This window comes from Malus sylvestris, chromosome 7 (assembly GCF_916048215.2).
Source record: "Malus sylvestris chromosome 7, drMalSylv7.2, whole genome shotgun sequence".
NCBI lineage: Eukaryota > Viridiplantae > Streptophyta > Magnoliopsida > Rosales > Rosaceae > Malus > Malus sylvestris.
The window spans coordinates 12,784,615-12,810,172 of record NC_062266.1 but is presented as its reverse complement, the minus strand read 5'-3'; the positions used below and the strand labels follow the sequence as shown (position 1 = coordinate 12,810,172).

Sequence of the window (25,558 nt, the reverse complement as noted above, 5' to 3'; positions counted from 1 at the left end):
GGAAAAAGAGGGTTGCACACCAAGCAACTTATATAACACTGCTATCCTCAAAAAGAGTATCAGAAAGTAACATTTGGAGGTTCTTCGAACCAAGTTACTTAGGTAAATATTTAATTACAAGAGATCTAAAATACAAAATAAATACATACAATTGGATGGGGATTGAAGTTGGAACACCTAAAACACCGGAGATGCAACTTGCTGCTGATTAGTGTCACTAAAAATACAAATCGTGTCTTTTGGCCATGCAAATAATTAGTGGGCACTCTCCGATACCCAACTTGAGACCGTACTTTCGTCCACTGGTTTTGGCCCGCCGCAAGACCTTGAGACAGATCCAAATAGCTTTTCAATCTCCGGAGCACATCTGGTTCTGAAAATTTTTAAAACAGCAACTTAGAATGTTTTCAGATTGCAAAAGTTTGTGTTTCTTTTGATTTTCCATTTTTGGAAGGACAGGAAGTTACCTTGATAAGCTCAACCAAGGTAATCCGAAGACCCCATGGATGAGGTGATTAACAATCAGACGTTCCAACAATACCCTTGTGATCTGCTCCTGGATAATTTCATGCTGAAGTAAAAGAAATAACTTCAACAGTTAGAAGATGCAGCTCAATCGTAATTGATATGAAAACAATCTAAGAATATGCATTAGGGGACGTCCCCATAAATTTTTCAACAAAAAGAACAGACGACTATCATAGAGCAAATATGAAGCATCTAAGTTGTCTCACCTGGTTTGATTCAGCAAACAAGTACAAAACAATGAAGGAAATGTAATGGGTATGGGTGTTTGGATAACGCAGTAGGTTCGCAGTTGCATTTAGGAAAAGGTAGCGCCCTTCAGTATCTAGGTCCAATATCAGAGTCTGAAAAATATCCAGAGCAGCACCCACCAAATGGACAGTCAATGGAACAGTTTGGGTAGATTGCGCATTGGGGCATTCTAGCCTGAAGCTGCTGGATAGCCTGTAAAATCAACCCAAAATATAAGCACCAGGCTGTCCGCTCAAGTCAAGTCAAGACCATCTCTTGATACAGATATAGTCATGAAGGCCTTTAGATTTCGGATTCGTAAAATTATGCCCCCACTGCATTCTTGCTCCCTCTTAGTGAAGCACAACAGTACTAGAACGTGGCAATCAAGAAATCTTGCATACCAGTGAATTTTTATAGTGAACATTTATGGAAACTAATGGACTACATGTAAGTTTCAATACTACATAACAAGGACTGATGTTAAACAAAAAAAGCATTAGAACAGTTGGATGTTGTAGCACAATCCAGCATAAGAACAAGTACCTGCATCCCAACATAAAGCACAAGGGAGTTGATCAGGGGTACATTGTAACGAGTACCAGCTGGGGCAACTTCGCTTGGTAAATGCTTCAGTTCAGTCAGAAATGAAGAACCCTGTTGCATTGTCTGTCAAGTATTTTGAAACAATGTTTAAGAATGATAAAATGTTATAACAAGAAAACCACAATGGGAACCCAATGAGGAGATGTTGGATGAAATAGTTTCTATTCTGTAAAACTTTTAGCCACACACCCAAACCAAAGCCTTACCACGAATCTCACTACAGAAATATAATCCCCAACACAACCAATAGCAACAATGTAAGGAAAAATAGAGCACGGTAAAAGGGATGAATCAGATCTACATTACGATTCTTACTTTTGATATCCAACATATACAAAATCTTTTACAGCATAAATACTCTCGCAACTTGGTGCCTCACGTGACATGAAAACATAGAGGTGAGGTAAGCTTTTCCCAAATGGTTAGTTTGTTGAAATTTTAAAGTGGGAAGTGTGACACTAACCTTAACAACACAACAACAATAACAAAGCCTTATGCCACTAAGTGGGGTTGGCTATATGAATCCTAAAACACCACTGCGCTCGGTTTTGTGCCATGTCTTCCGTTAGATCCAAGTAGTCCAAGTCTTTTCCTAGATTCTCTTTCCAAGTCTTCCTAGGTTTTCCTCTACCCTTTTGGCCCTGAGCCTCTATCTTGTAATCACATCTTCTAACCGGAGCATCTGTAGGCCTTCGTTTGACGTGTCCAAACCACCTCAACTGATCTAATCTTGACACTGATCTTAACAATAAAGAAAGAAAAAAAATATTCTAGTGAAAAATATTAATGTGATACAGAAGAATCACGGCCTTATGTCATTATTTAGAAAGAAATGAAAACACCTATAAATGTCCTATTCAAGCCTGATGGGTGTACGGGACATATTGGAGTGGCAAATGAACATACAAACTAGAGCAAGAGAAGCAAAGCAATGTATAAAATATTGCAATGTGAATTAGAAATGAAATAGCAATCAGAAAGATTATCTTGAATTCCACCAAGAAGCCAATTACAGATGCAAATGTTAATCCCAATGTTAAACCCAACATGCAGAAATGTTTCCTGACATTGTACATATATATAATATAATATATATATATATATATGTATATATACTTTTTTTTGTGAAGAAACGATAACAATTTATTGAAATAATAACATGAATTACAAAACAGTGGATAAGAAATTCACCATCTAGCAAAACTAGCTAAGACCTCTCAAGTAGATCTATTTACAAGTAACTAAAACTGAACCAAAATCATTTTACGGCTGCTAACATATCCCATACTATATGAGAGAGAATAATCCCTGAACTCATAAACTGATGCCCAGAGGGCTGACCAGTATCTTACTGTACCCCATGGTTCTTCTAGCCCCACTCCATTATAATCCTCATAAACTCTTCTATTACGCTCCAACCAAATGTTCCAAAAAACTGCCAACACCAAACAGCCCCACAAATTATGTAAGGAAGGACTGACAAAGAACTGGCTCACACATTATGCAAGGAAGGACTATCAAAGAATCTCTGAAAATGCAAGTGCAATCCAAAAGCACTGAGTTTCGGGTTGATAACCACGTGAGTTGCAATATTAGATAATGGTGTGGGAAGCTGCAAAAGACCAGAGATCCAGCCAAGAAGAGGATCAGGGGACGAAAACTAACTAGAAGGTAATTAATTTCTAATAGACGAGACACACACACAAACATCTCATACAAAAACAAAATATTGAAGTGGTAACAGTCCTTGAGCAGGAAACACCTTTTCATCCTCAATTAAGGGTGCTTGCTCATGGAAGGAACCTCAAAAGTGGGAGCCAAATGCATCCCTCTGTACTTCTTGTCATCGATGCAGCTGAGGAGAGAGAGAGAGAGAAGAAACTGCAAATTTGGTGAAAATAAGCAATTGTGTAGTAAAACAGAAAGATGCTTTAGCCTTTTCAGCCTAAAAGCTTGCAACTAATAGCGTGTCGACACCCACACTTATCAATTTATACATAAATTTGAATTTGAATCATTTGGGCTTCAAAAAAATTGCACAGAAATCCAGAAGAAGATGAAAATTGAAGCAAACCATATGCACTGGGCAATTGAGACTCACCCAAAACAAGCAAAACTCATTTACCATGGAAGATTATCACAAAATCGCAAGACTCGGGCAATCTAAAATTGAGTGGGTTCTACAGGATGGAAGAGAACCCCATTTCAGATATCTCTCAAAAATCAAAACCCCATTGAAGATTTTGCGGTTTTGATTCAAATTTCAATAATTAAAAAATAAATTATAAAAAAAAAATCATTAAAATTTAATAATGGTCACAAATGTAAATAAAATTAAAATTAGAAACTAACAAAATTCATCTATAAGATATGGGTAAGAGTTCTCGCACATCTCCCTATTACCGGGAAATCTACAGAAGTAATAATGGGAAGGTGAAAATGAAATCTTAGGGGTTTGCTAGCTCGTGTGTCCACGGGACAAATACCATTTGAGTTCGTCGATATGTGCAAGCAAGCATAGCGAATCACATAGATAAGCCCCTACCTGCCAGCGGGTGGATTGATAGAGCAAGCGAAGCGCAAAGAGGATAGATGTCTGAGAGGTTGAAAGAGTCGGGACCATGATAAGCTCAATGAAGATAATCAGAAGACCCCATAGACGAGGCTGGTTAACAATCAGACGCTCCAACAATACCCTTGTGATTTGCTCCTGCATAATTTCATGCTAAAGTAAAAAATAACGTCAACAGTTGCAAGATGCAGCTCAATTGTAATTTATATGAAAACAATCTAAGAACATGCATTAGGGGACGTCCCCATAAATTTTTCAATAAAAAGAACAGATGACTATCATAGAGCAAATATGAAGCATCTCAGTTGTCTCACCTGGTTTGATTCAGCAAACAAGTACAAAACAATGAAGAAAAAGTAATGGGTATGGGTGTTTGGATAATGCAGTTGGTTCGCGATCGCATTTAGGAAAAGGTAGCGCCCTTCAGTATCTAGGTCCACTATCAGAGTCTGAAAAATATCCAAAGCAGCACCCACCAAATAGACAATCAATGGAACAGTTTGGGTAGATTGCGCATGAGGCGTTCTAGCCTGAAGCTGCTGGATAGCCTGTAAAATCAACCCAAAATATAAGTACCCGACGGTCCGTTGTCCTCAAGTCAAGACCATCTCTAGATAGATATAGTCATGAAGGTCTTTCGATTTCGGATTCATAAGTTTTAATACTACATAACAGGGACTGATTTTAAACAGAAAAGCATTAAAACAGTTGGGTTTCGTAGCACAATCCAGCATAAGAACAAGTACCAGCATCCCAACATAAAGCACAAGGGAGTTGATCAGGGGTACATTGTAATGAGTACCAGCCGAGGCAGCTTCGATTGGTAAAAGGAGCAACTTTTGCTTCAGTTCAGTCAGAAATGAAGAACCTTGTTGCCTTGTCTGTAAAGTATTTTGAAACAATTAGCATGATGAAATATTTATAGAAGATAAAAAAAAATCCATGTAAGAGAATAGAAAGTCCAATCCAAATAGTAAAGGATTATTTAATGTCAAAACAAATTAGACGAACGAAATAGTAAAAGATTACTGGCCAAAAGTCAGCATATCTTGAGATACTCGTCCACATCAGCTTTCATCTGCTTTGCTATTAGAGCTGCATCAACCTCAGAAAGAATAAATGGAGACTGGCTGATTTCAGCAAGCAAATCAATCTGCATATATGCAGAGACAAACCAGTCCCCACCAGATCAGTTTTTATAACCTAACAATGTTACAAATACAAAATAAATATGCAAGATTGTCAACCACCTTTAAGTTGGGAGTAGATGGATCTGGTAGCCTCATATTACGGGGAAATGCATTGAGGATGATATTTCGCATTTGAATGCAGCTTGGAGGGATTACATCACAGAAAGTAAAATGATAATCACAAAGGAACTCCGGGAAATCATGAAGTAGCACTAGCAGCACCCTAAGTGTTATTGGAGCATAAGCATGGCAGCTGGATCAAGCCACTGATGCAGCTATGTTGAAGAAGAAGAAGAAGAAGTTCGAATTTTAGCTAAGTGTATGTTTATAGTTGAAGTTATAAACTTGTAATGAACGGTCAAGATTATAATATCTTAATGGTGTATAAATTGACACGTGTCTAGTTTGTTAAAGAGTTAAATGAATGCATGTGTTTCGCACGTGATCATAGTCACGGTGCTTTGGTGGGTTTGCAATGGCTATAATGCCTTGTCTGTTGCCGAGTTTTGGGGATCGAATCCAAAAAGGTTCATGGAGCTATGAACTCCATTTCTGTGTGAAACTCATCTTTGTAATTCCTTCAATATCAGCTCAATTACCGATTGATTTGATTACAAAAAACAAAAAAAAACAGAAGAAATACTGCTGCAAACAATGAAATCCAGAAGAGAAAAGAGGCAGACTGGAACTCCAAGTTCAGCATTCCTCAAAAATGGCTCCATGAATTGAAACAAATGTACCAGCAAACCTTGGATATAGGGCCAAACCTTCTGACCATTTCCAGCAAGCATTTTTGGCTTGAAACTCCTATGACTCACCAACTCAAGCCATGCAAAGCTGATAAAGGATTTTCTCAGAATCGAAATGCACAGTTCCAAGGAATATTAAGATCAAAGTCTATTCTTACACATATCCTCATATTTGACTTGTGTACACCGACACTGAACTAAAATGTTTACATACAAGAATGTGATTACACAAACAATAGAAGAAAGAACGGAGAGAATAGAAAAAGCGATAAGCAAGAGGCAAAATTGAGGGAGAAAGAGTAAGTAACAAAGTTTTGCGATTTCAAAATATGGATCAAGAAGAGACACCCATGGACTAGTTACAAGGGACAGTCCAAACTTAACTCGAAGCCAATCCCCAATTAAATAAAATTCCAAAAGTGTCGTCCAGTGAAAAATAGTAACAACCTAGAAGTTCATAATCACAGAACCAAATAAACATTAAATAAAATTCCAAAAGTGTTGTCCAGTCAAAATTAGTAACAGCCTAAAAGTTCATAATCACAGAACAAAAAGAACATATAATATACCACTACAACCGTACAAGCAACAATTTCCTTATCATAACAACTCGTTTCATTTCCTACCAATGATGGAATAGCAATAAGTATAACTGACGCCAACCTGAACGTAGGAACCTTAGGGGGCTGCAAAGCATGAAATGCATTTGCAAATGCTGTCAATATCTGCGACATAGAAACCAACATTAGCGATAGAGGCAAAAATGACAAACCAAAGGAACAAGGGACCCCAGAGGTCCAGACCTGAAAGTTAGCACCATCAATCACAGGATCCAAAGAACCAAGGTCTAGAAGCCAGTTAACAAACTATCTAAAATACGATCTTCGATTGAAAGATGTTTTCTTCTCCTCTGCATCCGTTTGAATGAATCCCACTGTGATTGCTAAAATCTGCCCAAGTGTCAAACAATCAGCCAAATGAATATTTCTTTTTGAGAAAATCAGCGACAAGAATTATTGAATAAGCAATAAAAACAAGATTCAATCAAACGAAAAATTTACTCTGTACTCACCTTAGACAAGAGAAATAGTTTACTTGATCCCTGCTCCAACAGATAATCCATAGTTAAATTAGGTCCAGGAATCATAAAGAGCATAAAACATACTTACAAAGGAATAATTACCTTCAAAATTAAGAAGACAAGTTTAGCATAGATATCAATAGCAAGGAAGGAGATATTCTGCACTTGTTGAGGTGTTTGCAGTGAGCCTGGAATTGTCATCTCAGAAGATAGGCAGTATGCAACAGATAGCTCCTGAAAATGAGTAACAGAAAATATGCTTTATAGCACTACGTATCATTCTGAAAGCAAGCCAATTTAGGAATTGAGAACTCACTGTGAAGACACGGAAAAACCGGTCTGTCATATCATCCCCCTTCAGCAGACCACTTTGATGCAACTGCAAGATAAAATGGGCACAAGCTGCATCGGCACAAGGAAGTTCGCAAATGGGCACAAGCTGCATCGGCACCAGGAAGTTCGCAAATCCAGTACCACTTGGCAAACAGCATAGACACCTACAGGATATCCACAGAAGTCGAACCACTTCAAAAAAACACTTCATATGTGCCTAGAAAGATTTCCTTTTGTACTTCTTGTAAATAGAGAGAGAAGAAACTGTAAATTTGGTGAAAATAAGCAATTGGGTAGTAAAAAAGAAAGATGCTTTAGCCTTTTAAGAAGCTGAATGCTTGCAACTAATTGGGTGTCGACACCCACACTTATCAATTTATACATAAATTTGAATTTGAATTATTTGGGCTACAAAAAAATTGCACAGAAATCCGGAAGAAGATGAAAAATGAAGTAAACTACATGCACTGGGCAAGTGAGACACCCAAAACATGGGAAATACCTGCATAAAAGTATTAACACATTAAGTAAACGAAACCCAAACAAACAATCCAACGGAAAATTTGAAGCTCATATCAAGCACAGCAAACGAAACAAAAACAAACAATCCAACCGAAAATTTGAAATTCAGACCAACCGAGACAAACAAAAGTCATTTACCATGGAAGATTATCACAAAATCGCAGGACTCAGACAATCTAAAATCCAGTGGGTTCTACGGGATGGAAGAAAACCCATTTCAGATATCTCTCAAAAATCAAAACCCCATTCAAGATTTTGCGGTTAATATTCAAATTTCAATAATTAAAAAAAAAATTATATATATAAATCATTAAAATTTAATAATGGTCACAAATGTAAATAAAATTAAAATTAGAAATTAAAAATATAAAACCCAAAAAGTACAAAATAAGCAAGAGTTAACTGGCTGAGCTCCACACCTTGATCGTCGTTAGCCGCCGGCAAGGCGGGAGCGTCCGTACATCTGCTGCTTTCTCCAGCATTCACACGATGGCGGTCGATGGTGGACCTTCCACACCAGCGGTTCTCGGTGTCATATCTAATTGTTGAATCCCACATCGCCAGATGGTTAAAAGAACTTTACCTAACACCTAGGTTGTTTTTGGTAAAATCTCACACTTAACAGATTGCGCAGGTAGTAAACCAAATTGGGACAGTATCAATATTTTGAATTGGGGCCCTGACGCGTTGATATGAAAAATTCAACATGGTATCAGCCACGTGATTGGGTGGGTCCTTTTCGGCCCCATACAATGGGTAAGTCCCGACATGGTCGACATGGTTCCACGTAGGCCAAGAGTGCCATGTGATGAGATGGGTCCTCGTTGGCCCCGCGTGATAGGTGAGTCCCGACTTGGCTCCACGTGGTTGGATGGGTCCTCTTGGGCCTATGCAATTATGGGTGGGCTAACAAGTATAGGAACCACGGGTCGAGGCAAGTAATCAAGGTTCGGGATGGGTACGGGCTGGTTCTAAATTTTTAATAAGAGAAACGAGGCGGGTGGGGCAATGAAATTTTAAGGGCGGACCAGCGAATTCTGAGAACGGGTCTGGGTCAGGTCGGGCTTGGACAAGACGAGGTCCTGGAGCAATTTGAGGAAGGCGGCAATGAGGTGCGAAACGTCGTCGCTTTCTGAGTCGAAGTCTGAATCAAAGGAAATGATGCGGTTCACGGTTAGGATGAGCAAGTCTACGTGGAAGGTGAGCAAGTTGAATCGCTTGGAAACGGTGCGGCAGCGGATGAGGGTTAGGTCTGGTTCTTCCAAATTTGGACCCGACCTGGCCCATGCCCACGTGGAAGGGTCAGATTTCCAATACCTGGCCCGGCCCAGCCTAGCCCGTCCCATTTCCTTTTTAAGCAGGTCCAGTCCCATCCTTCCAAATTTGGACCCGACCTGGCCCATACCCACCCCTACATGCGATGGGTGAGTCCCAACATGGTTCCACGTAGGCCAAGAGTGCCCACGTGATGGGGTGGGTTCTTGTTAGCCCCGCATGATGGGTGAGTCCCGACTTGGCTCCACATGGTTGACAATGTGTGAATCTCCACGTGTGACCCACAAAAATGGGGTTTCACGTGCGGGGGCGTGTTAAATCCTACATCAGTCAGAGGGCCAAAAAAAAAAGAAGGGTTTAAATAGAATTACCCCATTCTAATTAACATCAAGGCATTTTGTGATAAAACCTCACACCTGACGGTTTGGGCAATGGTAATTACAAAGTTGGGGACTGTCGATGTTGTTAGAGTGGGACCCTCGGCCCGTCGACCTAAAAAATTCAACACTAATTATCAATTATTTCTCTCCGCTGTTTGTAAAATAGGAAAAATTGCAGAAGGAAGAAATTAGAAAATTAGAAAAATGGTGAGAAATTAGTAGGAGGAGCTAGAGAGGAAGAGGACAAATAGGCATTGAGAATCAGGTCTACCTCTTCTCTTTCTACTAAAAAAAATGAAATAATAGGATTACTTTACAGAATCTGGAACCAATAAAAGAATTTACAAATCAAGAAAGTTACCACTGTCTACACTGACACCAACTTCATGCAAACAACTACTGTCACCGTGTCAACGAATAATCATCCATAAGTTGAAACCCCCAAAATTACAAAAAAGAAAATTTAAACACAAAATTCATCTGTAAATCAAAAACCACACAAAAAATAAATAAATCAGGCACATTGAGAAAGACGCAAAACTCACCAGGAGAAGCTAGGTTATGTGTAAACCCGAATTAAAAAAGGGCAAAAACATATAGCAGCTCAATGGTTTCCAACGAAAGAAATTCGTAGGAGTCGAGCAGTTTTTCGGCAAGAAAAAACAGCGTCGATAATCGGCGCGAGAAAGAAGGCAAGGCTGGACAGGGAGAAAAACGACGAGGTGGGAGAGAAAAATGCAGGTTCCGAAATACATAAAAGATGAGAACAGTGAGAGAGAAGCGAAATCTAGAAGAAGCCAAAGGGATGCCCGGCGATGGTGTATTGGCTAGGAGGGCAAAGCCGTCTTTTCGCTATATAAAAATTGGAAAAAAATTAGAGTGCTAACCCCCCGGGGTGTTTTATCTCCCACTCACATAAAATAACAATTTTATTGACAAATTTATCCTTGTATAAAATGACTTTCAAAGACCTAAAGACCAACCAATTATATATTGACACCCTATAATAGTTATATTGACAAAATAACCTAAAATATCATAAATGAAAAAAAGGAAAAAACAAAATGTTTGAGGCAATGAACAAGGCAGCTTTGGTAGAAACATCTGCTTTGATCGAGTCATTGACGGAGAAGAAGAGGCCGAGAATTTAGCAGAGGAGACGAGCATGTCGAAGAACGAGATCGTGGGCAACGACGACTTTAACATTGTCCAGAATCGATTGGAATTGTCGGACAGAAAGCTTACAAATCTTTTGGCAGGAGAAGTGCATTGTTGTTACAGTTCATAAACAAATTCGGCATTTCAATTAGAGTTCTAAGTTGTTATAATTCCTAGTGTGATAAAAATGTTGAGAATTGCAACTGGATAGTTTTGGAACATCCATAAATTAATATAACCATGTTTCTGAGCCTTATGGGATGTACTATAAAAAAAAAAAAGAATAATAATAATATCATAAACCTTTCATCCTCCACACTTAGAACCCCGATCGTATTTGTTTAGGAACAATTTGGAAACGATAAATATGGGTACAAGAGCGGTTTTCTAAACGTGGTAGTGCTGCGATAGTAGGCGACCGAGGAGGGGCGTTGGATGTTGGTGGTGGTGATATTTGGAGTTGTTGGGTAATTTTGTTATGATAATTATTTTTGAGGTGTAATATCCACCCATACCATTTTACTTCTCACACACATTTTTAATTTTCGACCGTCAGATTGGATGAATTAAAGAAAATCAACGGACATAAATTATCAAGGGGTGTGAGAAGTAAAATATGGTGTGTGGATAACACACCACACACCCCTTATTTTTTACAGCAAGGGTTATTTTGGAAATAATGGTGGGTGGGGAAAGAGTTTATGTGTTTTGTCACTTTTGATTGTAGGTGTAAATATAAAGTGGATGGGGAGATGAGGCATTGGTACGAGCATAGCACCACTCAAAAATTGATGATAACAAAGGAATTGGAGGGCACTTGAGTCTGTTTACTGTTAGTGAACGGTACTTTTTGCTTGGGTTTTTTTAGTATAGGCATAATTTGCTAACACTTGGGTATACTCCCTCATGTTTAAGGTATTTATCCGAACTTAGGAGGGTCCTTAACCTCTTCATACCTTAAAAATCATTCATTGTAAGATATCTTGGATGTACTGCCGATTTAGTCCCAGAATTATCACCTCAATGAAAATTAAGTCCTTGAAGTATTTTTTCGGTAAAATAAATCCCTAAATTCATAAAAATTGCTAATTTTATGCTTAATATTATATTGAAAGCTACTTTATCTATTTTTTTGTTTACTTAAGTCACATGACACATTTTTTAGGGTAACACCATCATTTTCTTGCCTATAAAACCTTAACATTGCATATAGATTGCGAATCTAGCGTCTAATTTACCCTCAAAAGTTAAGTCTATATTCTACTTCTTCAGGAAAAAAAAAAGGTCCTTAAACTATGCAAAATTACCAATTTACCTTCCAAAGTGAATCACATGCAAGTCACTTGACTTAGATTGACGAAAAATTAAATAGAATAACTTTGAATTTAATATTAGGGATGTAATTGGTAGATTTTTATTAGTTTAAGATTTTTTTGAAAAAAAAATTCAATGACCTAATTTTCACTCGGGTAATAAATAAAGACTATATTGGCAGTTTATCCTATTTCTTATTGTCTCTTTTATCATGCAAATTACTCTTTTCAATTTGGAACTTGTGCTTTGCCCTATTCGACAAACCATCATGTTGATGCACAAAATCAGTGAAGACTTTGGAACAATGTAAAGTGTCAAGTTTGTGACCTTCGCTTGGTTGCTCCGGTCACCTAGTGAGGATAATATGTAAAGAGATAGAGATAGGAAAGCAAACACAAGATGTACGTGGTTCACCCTAAGTTTGGCTATCTCCACGGAGTAGAGGAGTTCTCATTAATAATGAAGGGTTTACACAATACATATGTTCAAGCATAATCATCATTAGTAGGTTTTAATGACTAGTTTAAGTACAATAATGACATTAGGGATTAATTGTAGGAGAATGATCTCTTTTTATAGTTGAGGAGAGTCTTTAACTTTTATCCGCGGTCAATGTGGGACTCTATGGCCTTGTTTGGTACGCCGTATATAGCACCGAATAAGACTACTAATACGGAGTCAGATGCTTGGCGCCATCTCATATTAAATTGGACCGGACTAATTTAATCTGATCCACTTATTTTATACGGAATATACCCTCTTAGTAAACCAGTCCAAAATGGGCGTATTAATTAGTTGGCTCCCTTTCTTCTCTCTCGTGCGAGCTGGCACTCTTTGTCGTCGACCCCGCCCTTTGCTCTGTCTCCTTCTCTAGTCGGCTATGTTCTCCCCGTCTCTTCTGGCAAGCTATGTTCTCCCCATCTCCTCTCGGCGGCTTTATTCTCCTTGTCACCTTTGTTATCTGATAATTAGAAACGCCTACAGAGAGACGACTCGCACCACCACTACACAAATTCGGAACGATTTCACTTGGGTTTTAGGGCCTTGATTGGGAATTGATGATAGGATTTGAAAATTCAGAAAGATTTAACCTGGCTTTACAATTTGGAAAGTTTCTTCTGGTTTTAAGATTTCATATGGGTTTTTAATTTCTTTAATTTATGGGTTTTAAGATTCCATCTACTTGATGGTGTTTTCAAGCCTTTTTGGGCCAAGAACAAGTAAGGAAATGAGTGAGGGTGTTTGTGGGGGTGGTGCGATAGAGGGATCTGGGGAAGAGATATATTTCAATTTATTTTTAATTTATTTTTTGTAATTTGATTTAAACAGGGGACAAATACAAAGTGAAATAACAAAATAAAAAAATGCCAAACAAAATTTTGTTCCTTTTTTAGTTTGATCCATTTGGTGGTTGTGAATTTATTAACTGTAAAAAATTTCCTTTTTTCCATTAATCATCAATTTGAAAGTAATAATACTTTGAATCATCTTATTCGGTATAGTACCAAGCACAGTATAAATAATACGATCATTAGTCCGATAACGCCAGACTAATTTAGTCAGTATTATCCGATGACTATTTATCCTACCCGACTAAAATAGTGAGTACAGTCTGAGCTACCAAACGAGGTCCATGAGCTTTATTCTGACGTTGACATCTGTCACGCTATGATTGGCCTCTTGGTTAGAGGGAAACTCTTGTGCTTCAGCAGGGATGCCTCAACATGAACCCCTCAATGGGTCCTTAAAGGTATAATGTTGATCGGTGCTCAGTAGTTTCGGGATTGGTCAATTATGGTTCAAACGGTGCTCCCCTAAGTTCCCCGAGTGAGGAAAGCTTCTATGTTGGGGACTTGACAAATCCAAGTCAATGAGTAATCACGAAACTTCCAAGTACCGAGGTGTAATAGCATATAGTATGAGTCCTCTAAGTCTCTGGTCGAGAAGAGTTGTCGAAGGAGGTGTCTTACTAGTAGCCAAGTTGTCAAAATAACAAAGCTTCACCCTTTTCCTTTCTAAGTGGTAGCCCAAAACTCTTGGGTGTGGGAAGCTCTTTATAGGACCTCATAAGTCGATTTTTCTTCCACTATGTGTTGAAGTTTTTGTTGACCTCCTTATGCTTAAAATTAATTAATGATTGTTAAGCGATTAATTAGTTGATTACTAATTAATTAATTAGTAATTAATTTTGGATTTTTTTTTGAAATTCGGATTTTGAATTTTCCTAGCTTGTGTGGAAATCCCAAGGCTTGACATGTGGGGCTTTCTTATAGGTTGAGTTTGAACTTCTTTGCCTATGTTGGACTATATAAGAAGGATGAGTTTCCACTTCATACATTGCTTTCATTTGCTCCTTGTGTAGTAATTTTTGAAAGTAGAGTGCTTTCTGGTTGATAGGGGTTTCGATGGTGCTTCACACCATTCTCCGGTTAGTAGCCTTTCTTTAGATCAAATGCATCCATTCTTGTTAAACTGTTTGAGTTTCTATGCATGTGGCTAAGAACATGGTGAACTAGTTGAATTTCCATCATCACTTAAAAGCATTTTAGACGTCAATCCTCCATGTCGTAATAGAGGTGTGTGTTTCTATTTGTTGTAGATGTCAGGGTTTGAAGGTTCTAGTGATGAGGGCTCCACCATAGAAGGTTCTAGTGATGATGGTTTGAAGGTTCTAGTGAAGGTTCGAGTCGTCAAGGTCTTCTTTAGAGTCTTATGAAGAGGAAGTATAAGGTAACCCTCATGATCACCAAACATGCCTTCCATTTGATGAAAAGGCAGGTGAGGAGCATAGGTCCAAGGATAGAACCTTAGATATTGGTGCATTGATGTGAAAATTAATTTGACACACAAATTAAACCCTATTGATGACAATTGTAGTATTAAGCAAGTAGGCATCATTCTAGACCGGAGATTAACTAGGGATGCTAATCCACACAAATAAGACTCAAAAACACTAAACTAGACTCTATAGACTCAAAACCAACTCAAAACACTCAAAACAGCAAGAAACAATAAAAAAGACTCAATTCTAGACCTAACAAGTGATTTGGACGAAAATAAAACTCAATTTGACTCAAAAGATTAAAAGAAAACAGATTTTGACTCTAAAAACAAGACTTAAGAAAAATGGATTGTGTTTTGACGAAATTAAAACTTAAAAACAGAAATTTGTAAAACAAGCTTAAAAAGACACGAAATTGATGAAATAGAAGGGTGAAAGGCTAGTTAGGGGGTTCCTTCTGCACACATGACATATGCATACGAATCGATTTCCAATTATTCTTTCGACAAACCATGAATGACAATGCCCCAAATTAATTGTATTGAACTAATTAATTCTCAGATTTCCCTAGATTCATTGAATTGAATGGAAAACGCATCACAACCAAATTATTCTTTATCATGTTCCCTAACTATGGAATAAGCATGATAGAAACACTTAACAAAGATCATTAAGTTCAATGGAAACCATAAGCATTGACGAGGCATTCATAACTATGAAAAGCATGTTACTCGTGCCTAGGATTTACTTAACACAATCGTGACTAGCGACTTTTACTACTCATAAATATAAGTTCATAATGATTAGGTGAAATTCCCTTATACTCTAGCATCAAATTCATGCACGCAAACTAAGTTGGCCACCTTAATCAACATACAAGAACAAGTTCTTAATAAAACAGATAAGCAAACCACATTTACGATTCATGAAACAATAATTGGATGAAATCAATTCATATAAAACATATGATCATGGCTTCGAATTCACCTCTAACTATAAAGAAATTAGTTCCTCATGTTCACAAATAAATAAAGATAACTTAAATTAAACATTGAAAGTAAAAGATGGAAAACACCTAAGAACGCTCCAGCACTCCCAAAGACTTGGGCAAAGGCACGGCACAAAGGCTCATCTTCTTTCTCCTTGCAATACTCATGGCACAAAAGGGATGTATGGTGAATGATGTAGTGAATTGTGGTAGAGGGTGGTGGTTTAATTGCTGCACAAAGGTTTGTATTTATAGGGCTAGGGAAACCCACGAATTTATGAAGGAAAGGAATGTGTATTTGGCACAATTCATGAAGGAAAAGGACTGGAGTTCACCAAAATCTGAAGGAAAAAGGTTTGCACAATCCTAAGGGAAAAGGATTACAGGTTCTAGAGCTTCTAGAAAGGGTCTAGGGGCCAGATTTGTAGGACAAGGGATAAGGCCTTCTAGAAAGGTTGTTTTATGGCTGATTCCTAGAAAAGCAAGGGATAAGGTACGGCACCTTTGTAGGAGTGGATAAGGGCTTCCAGAAACCTATTTTAATGTGTCCTAATTTGAAAATAAATCCCCCATGCAGCTGGAATTAAGTTAGGATATGATAAGATAAGATAAGGTTAGATAAGGTTTTGGATAATGTTCCTTCTTTTGAGCTGATTTCTTATCTTCCTTGACTTGGATTTATTTCTTCACTCTTTTTAGCACATCCCTAGCCTCTTGAACTTCAAATTCGTCCATCCATCTTGCTCCATTCATAAACTATCCATTTGATGCCCAAAACTGCCTCAAAATGCTCCAAATTGCACTTTCTTGCCAACTTTGTCATATGGACCTACAAACACACGAAAATAGGTTAAAACACTATAATAAACACAAACGAACTATGAAAATGCAAGAAAACAAGCTAACTAAGTCGCATAAATATGCTCCTATCAAATTCCCCCACACTTAGCTTTTGCTAGTCCTCGAGCAAAATGAAACAAACAAAACAAACAAAACATAACCTAAACCTTCCAACATTTGCCTCAGGGATTTCCAACGCACATGACATGTTAAAAATCATCATTCCCATAGATTTTAGTCATCTTCACACTTGAGCATATACTTAATTATAGTCACCACTTACTAGTTCACATTTAACCAATTAAAACGATGTTTTGAATGTAGTAACATGCATTAGCGAATTCGCTCAATTCCTTACAAGATATATACTCATTTTTCATTCAAATTTTCTGACTATACACCCTACACCCTACACTAGGTATATGTGAGAAGATTGATGTAAACATGAAAACTAGTACTCACATATGTTATATCAAAGAAAGCAATTTCTGGAATTATTAATGCATGTATATATATATGATCTCATGAACGGAATACTACTACTTAAACGCGAGAACCAGGGATACCATATGCTCATACCAATCCCAAACTTCATAGATTGAAACACACAACAACCAAGATTAAAGTCTAAGGGTTGTAATGGGGCTAAGGGTGTTGGCTAACAAAGAAAGGTAAGGATAACGAAAGTTCTTAAAGCGATAGCAAGCAAAGTTATGAAATCGACACTTAGAATTCACTTCAGAATGCAGAAATCAACTTTTAAACACAAGGGAAGATTCATGCAACACTTAGGGTCAAATTCAAGCTTTTTGGACACTTTCTTCAACAACCAACACTTTAGAGCTCTTTTTCACATATTTTTCAACTCTTCTTCATTCTTTTCACAACTTTTCTTTTTTTCTTTCTATTTTCCACGAATATTTTTTTTTTCTTTTCTACCCGTGCCTCTTTTAAGACTTTGGCACACACACACACACACATAAAAATCCCTTCCCCCACACTTGTTTTTCTGCAATATGTTTGATCAAAAGGAATTCCCTCTAAGTCATGCTTCACTATCCTTTAAGAACAAGGGTATGGGTAGTCCTAATCTAGGCTAGGTAAGGATAATGTGGCTAACAAAGAAAATAGGCTAAATAAGGCTCAAATGGGTTAAACCTACAAAACAAATGCATGGGATGAAGACTTTTTGGCTCTGGTGGTAACTACTAAACAACTTCATCTTGTTATATGTTATGCACTCAATTTTAAGCTTTGAATGAAACGGGCATAAGTTCTAGTATTTGGAACTAAAGTGATAAAACGCATTCTAAATAGCAACCAAGCAAAGAATAATGAGATCATGCAATGACTTTAGAAAACAAGAATTCATCAATTAATAACTCTCCAAATAAAGTTTAGGCTCAAATCTCTCAGGGTTGTAGCATTAGTTTGAGTTCCTTCCTTCAAGCATGTTACAAAAACTGATTTTTCCTTTATGATTACATGTGAATTCGTAAACTATAACTATAACCAAGCATAAACCAAAGAGTATATCAAACTTCCACCCATGTTTGTAATTTTCTTTAACAGTCATGCAATTAAAAACCAAATCCTTATCATTGTGTTGGAAGGTACCCTAAAACACAAACACATAAAAACAACTCTAAAACGACTTTTTTTTGGGTTTTCCAAATTTTTTCGAATTTTTTCTTGAATTTTTGTATTTTCTGTTAAAGACACACTAAAACACTTTAAAACACTCTAAAAACACTTTAAAATAGTGAAAAACAACCTTTGAAATGTTAGGTGGTAAAATCCTACGAATTTTGCAACAAAAACACTTTGTTTACCCCCTCTCCCCACACTTAAACCAAACATTGTCCTCAATATTTCAAGCATAGACTCACACAAAAACAAGCAAATAACATAACTAGCAAACATGACAAATATGGCAAAGTAAAAGCAATAAAGAGTAGGGTTTAGGAACGCAAATCTGGTTGTGATGCCGGAGCTTCCTAGGTCTTTTTTATTTGCATGGGTTGCCTCCCAAGAAGCGTTTGCTTTAACGTCTTCCAGCCGGACGATACCTCCGTTTAAGCTGCAATAGGGCCAACGACATAGAGGGGTACATCCTCCACGACATGCTCCTCAAAATACTCATACATTGGCTCTATGAATGGAAGGGGATAGTAATCCTTCCTGATTTGGGCGTTGAACATCCTAAAGTCAATGTAATCATTCCCACCAGCTTGGATTCGATTAGGGACTTGCACCATACAAGGTAACAACCTATTAATTGAAATGGGAATCGAAATTGGAATAGGTGGCTTACAAATGTGCTGCAAGGAAGTGGCAGCACAATCAATAAATGCATGTGGGGTGCTCTCGGCTAGATTTGGGGTTTTGAGGATTGTGGCCGTGCACTCCTTGTCATCCACTCCAATTCCTTCTTCGTTGGTGGTTTGAAATGCATCTTTCTTGATAGGTGCTGAAGGTTCTTGCCCTATATTTTAACTACATCAATGGCAAAACAAGAACAAACATGATCAGGCTTCTCTACATAGTCAGAAACATTAAAATTAATCATATCACCACCAAACGCCATAGTTACTGCTCCCTTAGCCACATCAATCTTGGTTTGAGCTGTTTTCATGAAAGGTCGTCCAAGTAAGAGTGGTGATGATGAAGAGTGTGCCGAGTTTTCCATGTCTAGCACATAGAAATCTGCAGGAAAAATCAAATGGTCTACCTGCACCAAAACATCCTCCAAAACTCCTTTCGGATATGCATTAGATCAATCGGCTAATTGAATAATAACACCATCATTTTTAAGCTCTCATAGATTCATGGATGTATAAACAGAATATGGCATGACATTAATTGATGCACCTAAATCTAGCATAGCATGATCAAACCTCGTATTGCCAATAACACAAGGGATAGTGAAACTACCTGGATCTTTGCATTTAGGTGGTAGCTTTCTTTGCAACAATGCAGATACATTCTCACTTACGTGTACCACATCTTTCTCCCGAATCCGTTTCCTTGTTGTACAAAGCTTCTTCAAGAACTTAGCATACTTTGGGATTTGTTTTATAGCATCAAGGAGCAGGATATTGATGTGCACCTTCCTAAATGTCTCCAAAATGTCTTTTTCATCCTTTTCGTTCTTAGATTGCATGAATCTGCTAGGGAAAGGTGCATTGGGTGGAATAGGGTTAGAATGAGTCAAATTTGGAATCACCTTACTTGAGTTGGATGGATTGGATGGATTAGGAATTGTAGAAGTGTACGGCAAGGTTGTTTCCTTCCTTGCCGTGGGTGTGTGTTGGACATCTTCCTCTTGTTGTAGCTTCTCGTCCTTCGTTTGGGCAGATTTTGATGGTTGGGGGTCCGTTCCAACTTCTTTTCCACTTCTCAACGTAATGGCTTTAGCGGATTCAAAGCCTCCATTCGGATTCACAATGGTTGAACTAGGGAGTTTTCCTTCTTCATGAAACTGCCCCATAAACTCAGAAATCTGCCCTATTTGTTTCTTCACTTCACTCATCTCCTTAGCTTGATTTTGTTGGCCATGTGTAAGTGAATTTAGTAATTGAAAAAGTGTATCATTATCTAAATTCGAACCTGAATTTTGTTGGGCAGATTGTGGTGGGACTTGTGGTGGTACATATGGTCTTTGAAACACCCCATGTGGTGTTTACCGAAATCCCCCTTGTTAGGCAGGTTATTGTGGCTCTCTCCATTTGAAATTTGGATGATCTCTCCACCCCGAATTGTAAGTATTAGAGTATGGAACACTCCGTGGTTGATTTGGTCCTTGATATCCCACGACATGTACACTTTCCCATCCTCCATTCTCAATCAATTGTGGACATTGATCATTAAGGTGCCCTTGCATAGAACACACACCGCACACACTTAGTGTATTTCCTTGCACTTTGCATCCTTCCATAAACTGTGCAAACATAGAAGTAAGGTTAGTTATTTGAGATTGCAAATCAGAAACAGAACTTACCTCATTCAATTGTTGCCATGGGGTGTCTCTTTGCCCAACACCTTCATATTGTTATGCATTCAACGCTCGGTTGGTAATTAGAACCTTGGTAGCCATCGGTGTTTTATCCACCAAAGCACCACCCGCTGAGGCATCAAGCATTTGTCTCTCAATTGGGAGGAGTCCCTCGTAGAAATATTGAAGTAACAGCTCCTCATTCATGTGATGTTGTGGGCAAGATGCAACTAGACTTTTAAAACGCTCATAATACACTGGGAATGATTCACCTTGGTTTTGTTGAATACCACTGATTTTCTTCCTCAAAAGAATAACCCTTGAAGTTGGGAAGAATTTCTCCAAGAACGCTCTTTTCATACTCTCCCAAGATGTGATTGTTCCGGGTGCTAGTTCATATAGCCAATCTTTAGCCCTATCCATTAGAGAGAATGGAAAGGCCTTCATCTTTAGAATACTCCCATTGACATTGATGGGCGTTATGCTTAATCACACCACTTCAAACTCTTTCAAGTGCTTGTTTGGATCTTCCATGGATAGCCCATGGTACTTAGGAATATGGTGCAATAAGCTTGACTTTAATTCGAACTCATCGGTCTTTCCTTGGGCAGCCATGGGATATTGAATGCAAATGGGTACGGCATTGTCCAACCCCGAGGCTGAAAGTTCTTTTATTGTACGATTATCCGCTGCCATGATTTCCTCTTCTTCTTGCTCTTCAAACTCAGATTCGGCCTCTGAGCTTGAACTAAGTGGATTAGGTTTTGGTTGCTTCCTCTTTCTTCTCAAAGTTCTTTCAAAATCGTTGTCGAACTCCAAGATGTTTGCACTAATGTGTTGAGAACTCCGAGTCATAAACTAGTACCTGAAACGAAGAAACAAACACAATCAGCTACCAAGTATTAAGGCACAGCAAAAACACACACACAAACTCACGGATAAACTTAAAAGAAAATACAAAAGACACGACACAAACAAGGGATTAGCAAGTTTCCTAATCCCCGGCAACGGCGCCAAAATTTGATGTGAAAATTAAGTTGACACACAAATTAAACCCTATTGACGACATATTAAGCAAGTAGGGATCGTTCTAGACCGGGGATTAACTAGGGATGCTAATCAACACAAATAAGACTCAAAAACACTAAACTAGACTCTATAGACTCAAAACCAACTCAAAACACTCAAAACATCAAGAAACAATAAAAAAAGACTCAATTCTAGACCTAACAAGTGATTTGGACGAAAATAAAACTCAATTTGACTCAAAAGATTAAAAGAAAACAGATTTTGACTCTAAAAACAAGACTTAAGAAAAAGGGATTGTGTTTTGATGAAATTAAAACTTAAAAATAGAAATTTGTAAAACAAGCTTAAGAAGACACGAAATTGATGAAATAGAATGGTGAAAGGCTAGTTAGAGGGTTCCTTCTGCACACATGACATATGCATATGAATTGATTTCCAATTATTCTTTCGACAAACCATGAATGACAATGCCCCAAATTAATTGTATTGAACTAATTAATTCTCAGATTTCCCTATATTCATTGAATTGAATAGAAAACGCATCACAACCAAATTATTCTTTATCAAGTTCCCTAACTATGGAATACGCATAATAGAAACACTTAACAAAGATCATTAAGTTCAATGGAAACCATAAGCATTGACGAGGCATTCATAACTATGAAAAGCATGTTACTCTTGCCTAGGATTTACTTAACACAATCGTGACTAGCGAATTTTACTACTCATGAATATAAATTCATAACGATTAGGTGAAATTCCCTTATACTCTAGCATCAAATTCATGCACGCAAACTAAGTTGGCCACCTTAATCAACATACAAGAACAAGTTCTTAATAAAACAGATAAGCAAACCACATTCACGATTCATGAAACAATAATTGGATGAAATCAATTCATATAAAACATATGATCATGGCTTCGAATTCACCTCTAACTATAAAGAAATTAGTTCCTCATGTTCACAAATAAACAAAGATAACTTAAATTAAACATTGAAAGTAAAAGATGGAAAACACCTAAGAACGCTCCAGCACTCCCAAAGAATGGGCATAGGCACGGCACAAAGGCTCATCTCTTTCTCCTTGCAATACTCACGGCACAAAAGGGATGTATGGTGAATGATGTAGTGAATTATGGTAGAGAGTGGTGGTTTAATTGCTGCACAAAGGTTTGTATTTATAGGGCTAAGGAAACCCACGAATTTCTGAAGGAAAGGAATGTGTATTTGGCACAACTCATGAAGGAAAAGGACTGGGGTTCACCAAAATCTGAAGGGAAAAGGTTTGCACAATCCTAAGGGAAAAGGATTACAGGTTCTAGAGCTTCTAGAAAGGGTCTAGGCACCAGATTTGTAGGACAAGGGATAAGGCCTTCTAGAAAGGTTGTTTTGTGGCTGATTCCTATAAAAGCAAGGGATAAGGTGCGGCACCTTTGTAGGAGTGGATAAGGGTTTCTAAAAACGTATTTTAATGTGTCCTAATCTGAAAATAAATCCCCCATGCAGCTGGAATTAAGTTAGGATAGGATAAGATAAGATAAGGTTGGATAAGGTTTTGGATAATGTTCCTTCTTTTGAGCTGATTTCTTATCTTCCTTGACTTGGATTTATTTCTTCACTCTTTGCAGCACATTTCTAGCCTCTTGAACTTCAAATTTGTCCATCCATCTTGCTCCATTCATAAGCTATCCATTTGATGCCCAAAACTGCCTCAAAATGCTCCAAATTGCACTTTCTTGCCAACTTTGTCATATGGACCTACAAACACACGAAAATAGGTTAAAACACTATAATAAACACAAACAAACTATGAAAATGCAAGAAAACAAGCTAACTAAGTTGCATAAATATGCTCCTATCATGCATCCATTTCCCATATGTCAGTAGTTGAGGAGGGTGTCCTCAATGCTATACCCATTTTTTGCTTCAAGTTTATGGCGGATCACTTAGATAAGAACTTGCCAGATAGCAGACATCAGCTTTATGCCTTAAGGGAGTCTTGTTGTATACCAAACAGCATAGGGATGCGTTTGGTGCACGATAAAGAATTGCCTACTAATCCGCCTAAGGGTCATGTCATGTTCTATACCCAAATATTAGAGAAATGGGGGGTAAAGTTGTCGTTGCATCCGTGGTTGCAAAAGATGATTGACCTTATAGGGTACGTGCCTAGGCAACTCAATCCTGGTCTATAGGAAAGTTTGATTGGGACTTACATCATTTGGATGAAATGTGGTCTAGGTGAACCTTCATTCTCTCAATGGCAGTATTGTTATAAGATGCATCCGGCCGAGTCATCCACGGGCTATGATAAGTGTGCATGTCGGAGTGAGAAAGTGCATATAGTTTTTGGTAAGAGAAAATCATATTCTACTCGGAAAAACCGTTGATGCTTCATTTACAAGGGTTGGGAGTATGATAGAAGTACCAAGCCTGAGCATCGCATTCTTACCCACTTTCAGACCGTAGGTTGTAATGTAATGTATCCATTGTTTGCATACTTTGTTATTTGTTGTGATCTTTACATGATTCGAACACTTTGCCTTATGTAGTGTTGAAGAAGGCTATCAAATTGTCTGGACAAGAGCTTGTTGATGCAGAGAAAGTGTTGAGGGTGCCAAAAGAGGATAGACACTTGGGCAAGCTACTACCCTTGTTTCAAAAGTACAGTTTGCAGCCCTTACTGTTCGAGTGTCAGAGACAAACGAGTAAATCATATCCTACGTTTGCCCCATTTTTTTATAAAGTTTTATTTCTTCAAACAAAGTTGTATTCCTTACATTGATTTTCCTTGTTCATTTGAGAATGTGAGTAAGAAAGGGGAGACTAACACCAAGAAGGGAAAACCAACCTTGTTAGTTCCCGTATACGACATTCTTCTTCACAAAGGAGCTCACAAGCACATGGTGAAACCAATCCCTAGGCCTAAGTCTCAAGAAGAGATTTTTAAGGTTGCCATCTCCAAAAAGGTCGAAGCTGAGGCCATCAGATGTGTTGCTGCCATAGTTACAGGGGAGGAAAGACGACTGTTGCCTCCTCCTCCTAACATCGATCTCATCTTTCCTCTAGTTATGGAGCATGTTGGCCAGAAAGGTGGCCTTAGCTCTAGTTACAAGCATTAGTATAAGGAAAAGGCTGGTAGATTCCATGGGAAGGACATGAAGGTTGTCATGCAACCAAATAGCTTTAGGTTCGTCAATAATTGCCTTACAGGGCGTCGAGCCACTGTTAATGAGTTTAGTGAACCACTAGTTGAGAACGAATCAGATCGTGACAGAATGATGAGGCTATCTGGTAATTATTACTTTATCATTTCCTTACTTTCTCCTTTTTTTCTTTTGTCTTCATTTTCCCTTGGCGCTGACGATCATCTTGTCATGTAGGTTGTGGATGATGCCAGGAAAAAGGGCAAAGCTTAGACTGAGGCCGTCTAGCTTAAGAACAAAACCTTGGAGAGGTTGAAGAGGCGGAATGATGAGAACTTATGGCTTAAGAAGTAGTTGAATGCGACTATTCTCGAGGCTTCTATGGTTAGAGGGGAGTAGGATAATGCCTTGGCTGAGGTTGTAGAGTTGAAGAAGAGTTTCCCAACTGAGAGGGAAACTGCTTTGCGGGAGTTCTTAGCACCCATGTTTTATGTTGTGTCATCAGGCCCCACTGCGCCCAGGAGATTCGACTTGAGATAAAGAAATGGATGGTCATCCTTGAGCGATATGGCGGCGGAGGCATTCTCGACAAGTACCGTGATTAGATGAAGAAGCATCGACTAAAAGGTGAACCCTTTGTCCTCGAACTCGATCCTAGTAGTGATAGGGAGTTTGAGGATAGCACCAGTTCTGATTAGCAGACTCAACAAGGTAAGGATGGTCCCGGAGATGCCGAGGATGGCGGTGATGGCGATGAAGGCGAGACACAACATGATATTATCGAGAATTCGACCTCATATAAAAATGATTCGTAATGCATTCACTTCCTACATGCACTAGT

General features: G+C 38.2%; 1 protein-coding gene and 1 pseudogene across 2 annotated transcripts in view; both read right to left on the bottom strand.

Annotated features, from left to right (window-relative positions):
* Positions 1 to 462: 462 nt before the first annotated feature.
* LOC126627937 (uncharacterized) overlaps positions 463 to 25,558 on the bottom strand; it is a 48,863-nt gene continuing 23,767 nt past the window's right edge. Inside the window, exons 1-8 of one of the 2 annotated variants that reach the window (XM_050297505.1) lie at positions 5,185 to 5,504; positions 4,964 to 5,087; positions 4,681 to 4,815; positions 4,249 to 4,482; positions 3,908 to 4,087; positions 1,303 to 1,425; positions 735 to 969; positions 463 to 571 (exon numbers count right to left, since the gene is read on the bottom strand). In XM_050297505.1, coding sequence (XP_050153462.1) covers positions 844 to 969; positions 1,303 to 1,425; positions 3,908 to 4,087; positions 4,249 to 4,482; positions 4,681 to 4,815; positions 4,964 to 5,002 — 837 coding nt within the window. In that variant the 5' untranslated portion in view covers positions 5,003 to 5,087; positions 5,185 to 5,504 and the 3' untranslated portion in view covers positions 463 to 571; positions 735 to 843. Of the gene's footprint in view, positions 572 to 734; positions 970 to 1,302; positions 1,426 to 3,907; positions 4,088 to 4,248; positions 4,483 to 4,680; positions 4,816 to 4,963; positions 5,088 to 5,184; positions 5,505 to 25,558 lie in introns of those variants that run through there. The other variant, XM_050297506.1, reaches the window with a different exon arrangement.
* Positions 5,657 to 8,084, bottom strand: LOC126627939 (uncharacterized; annotated as a pseudogene).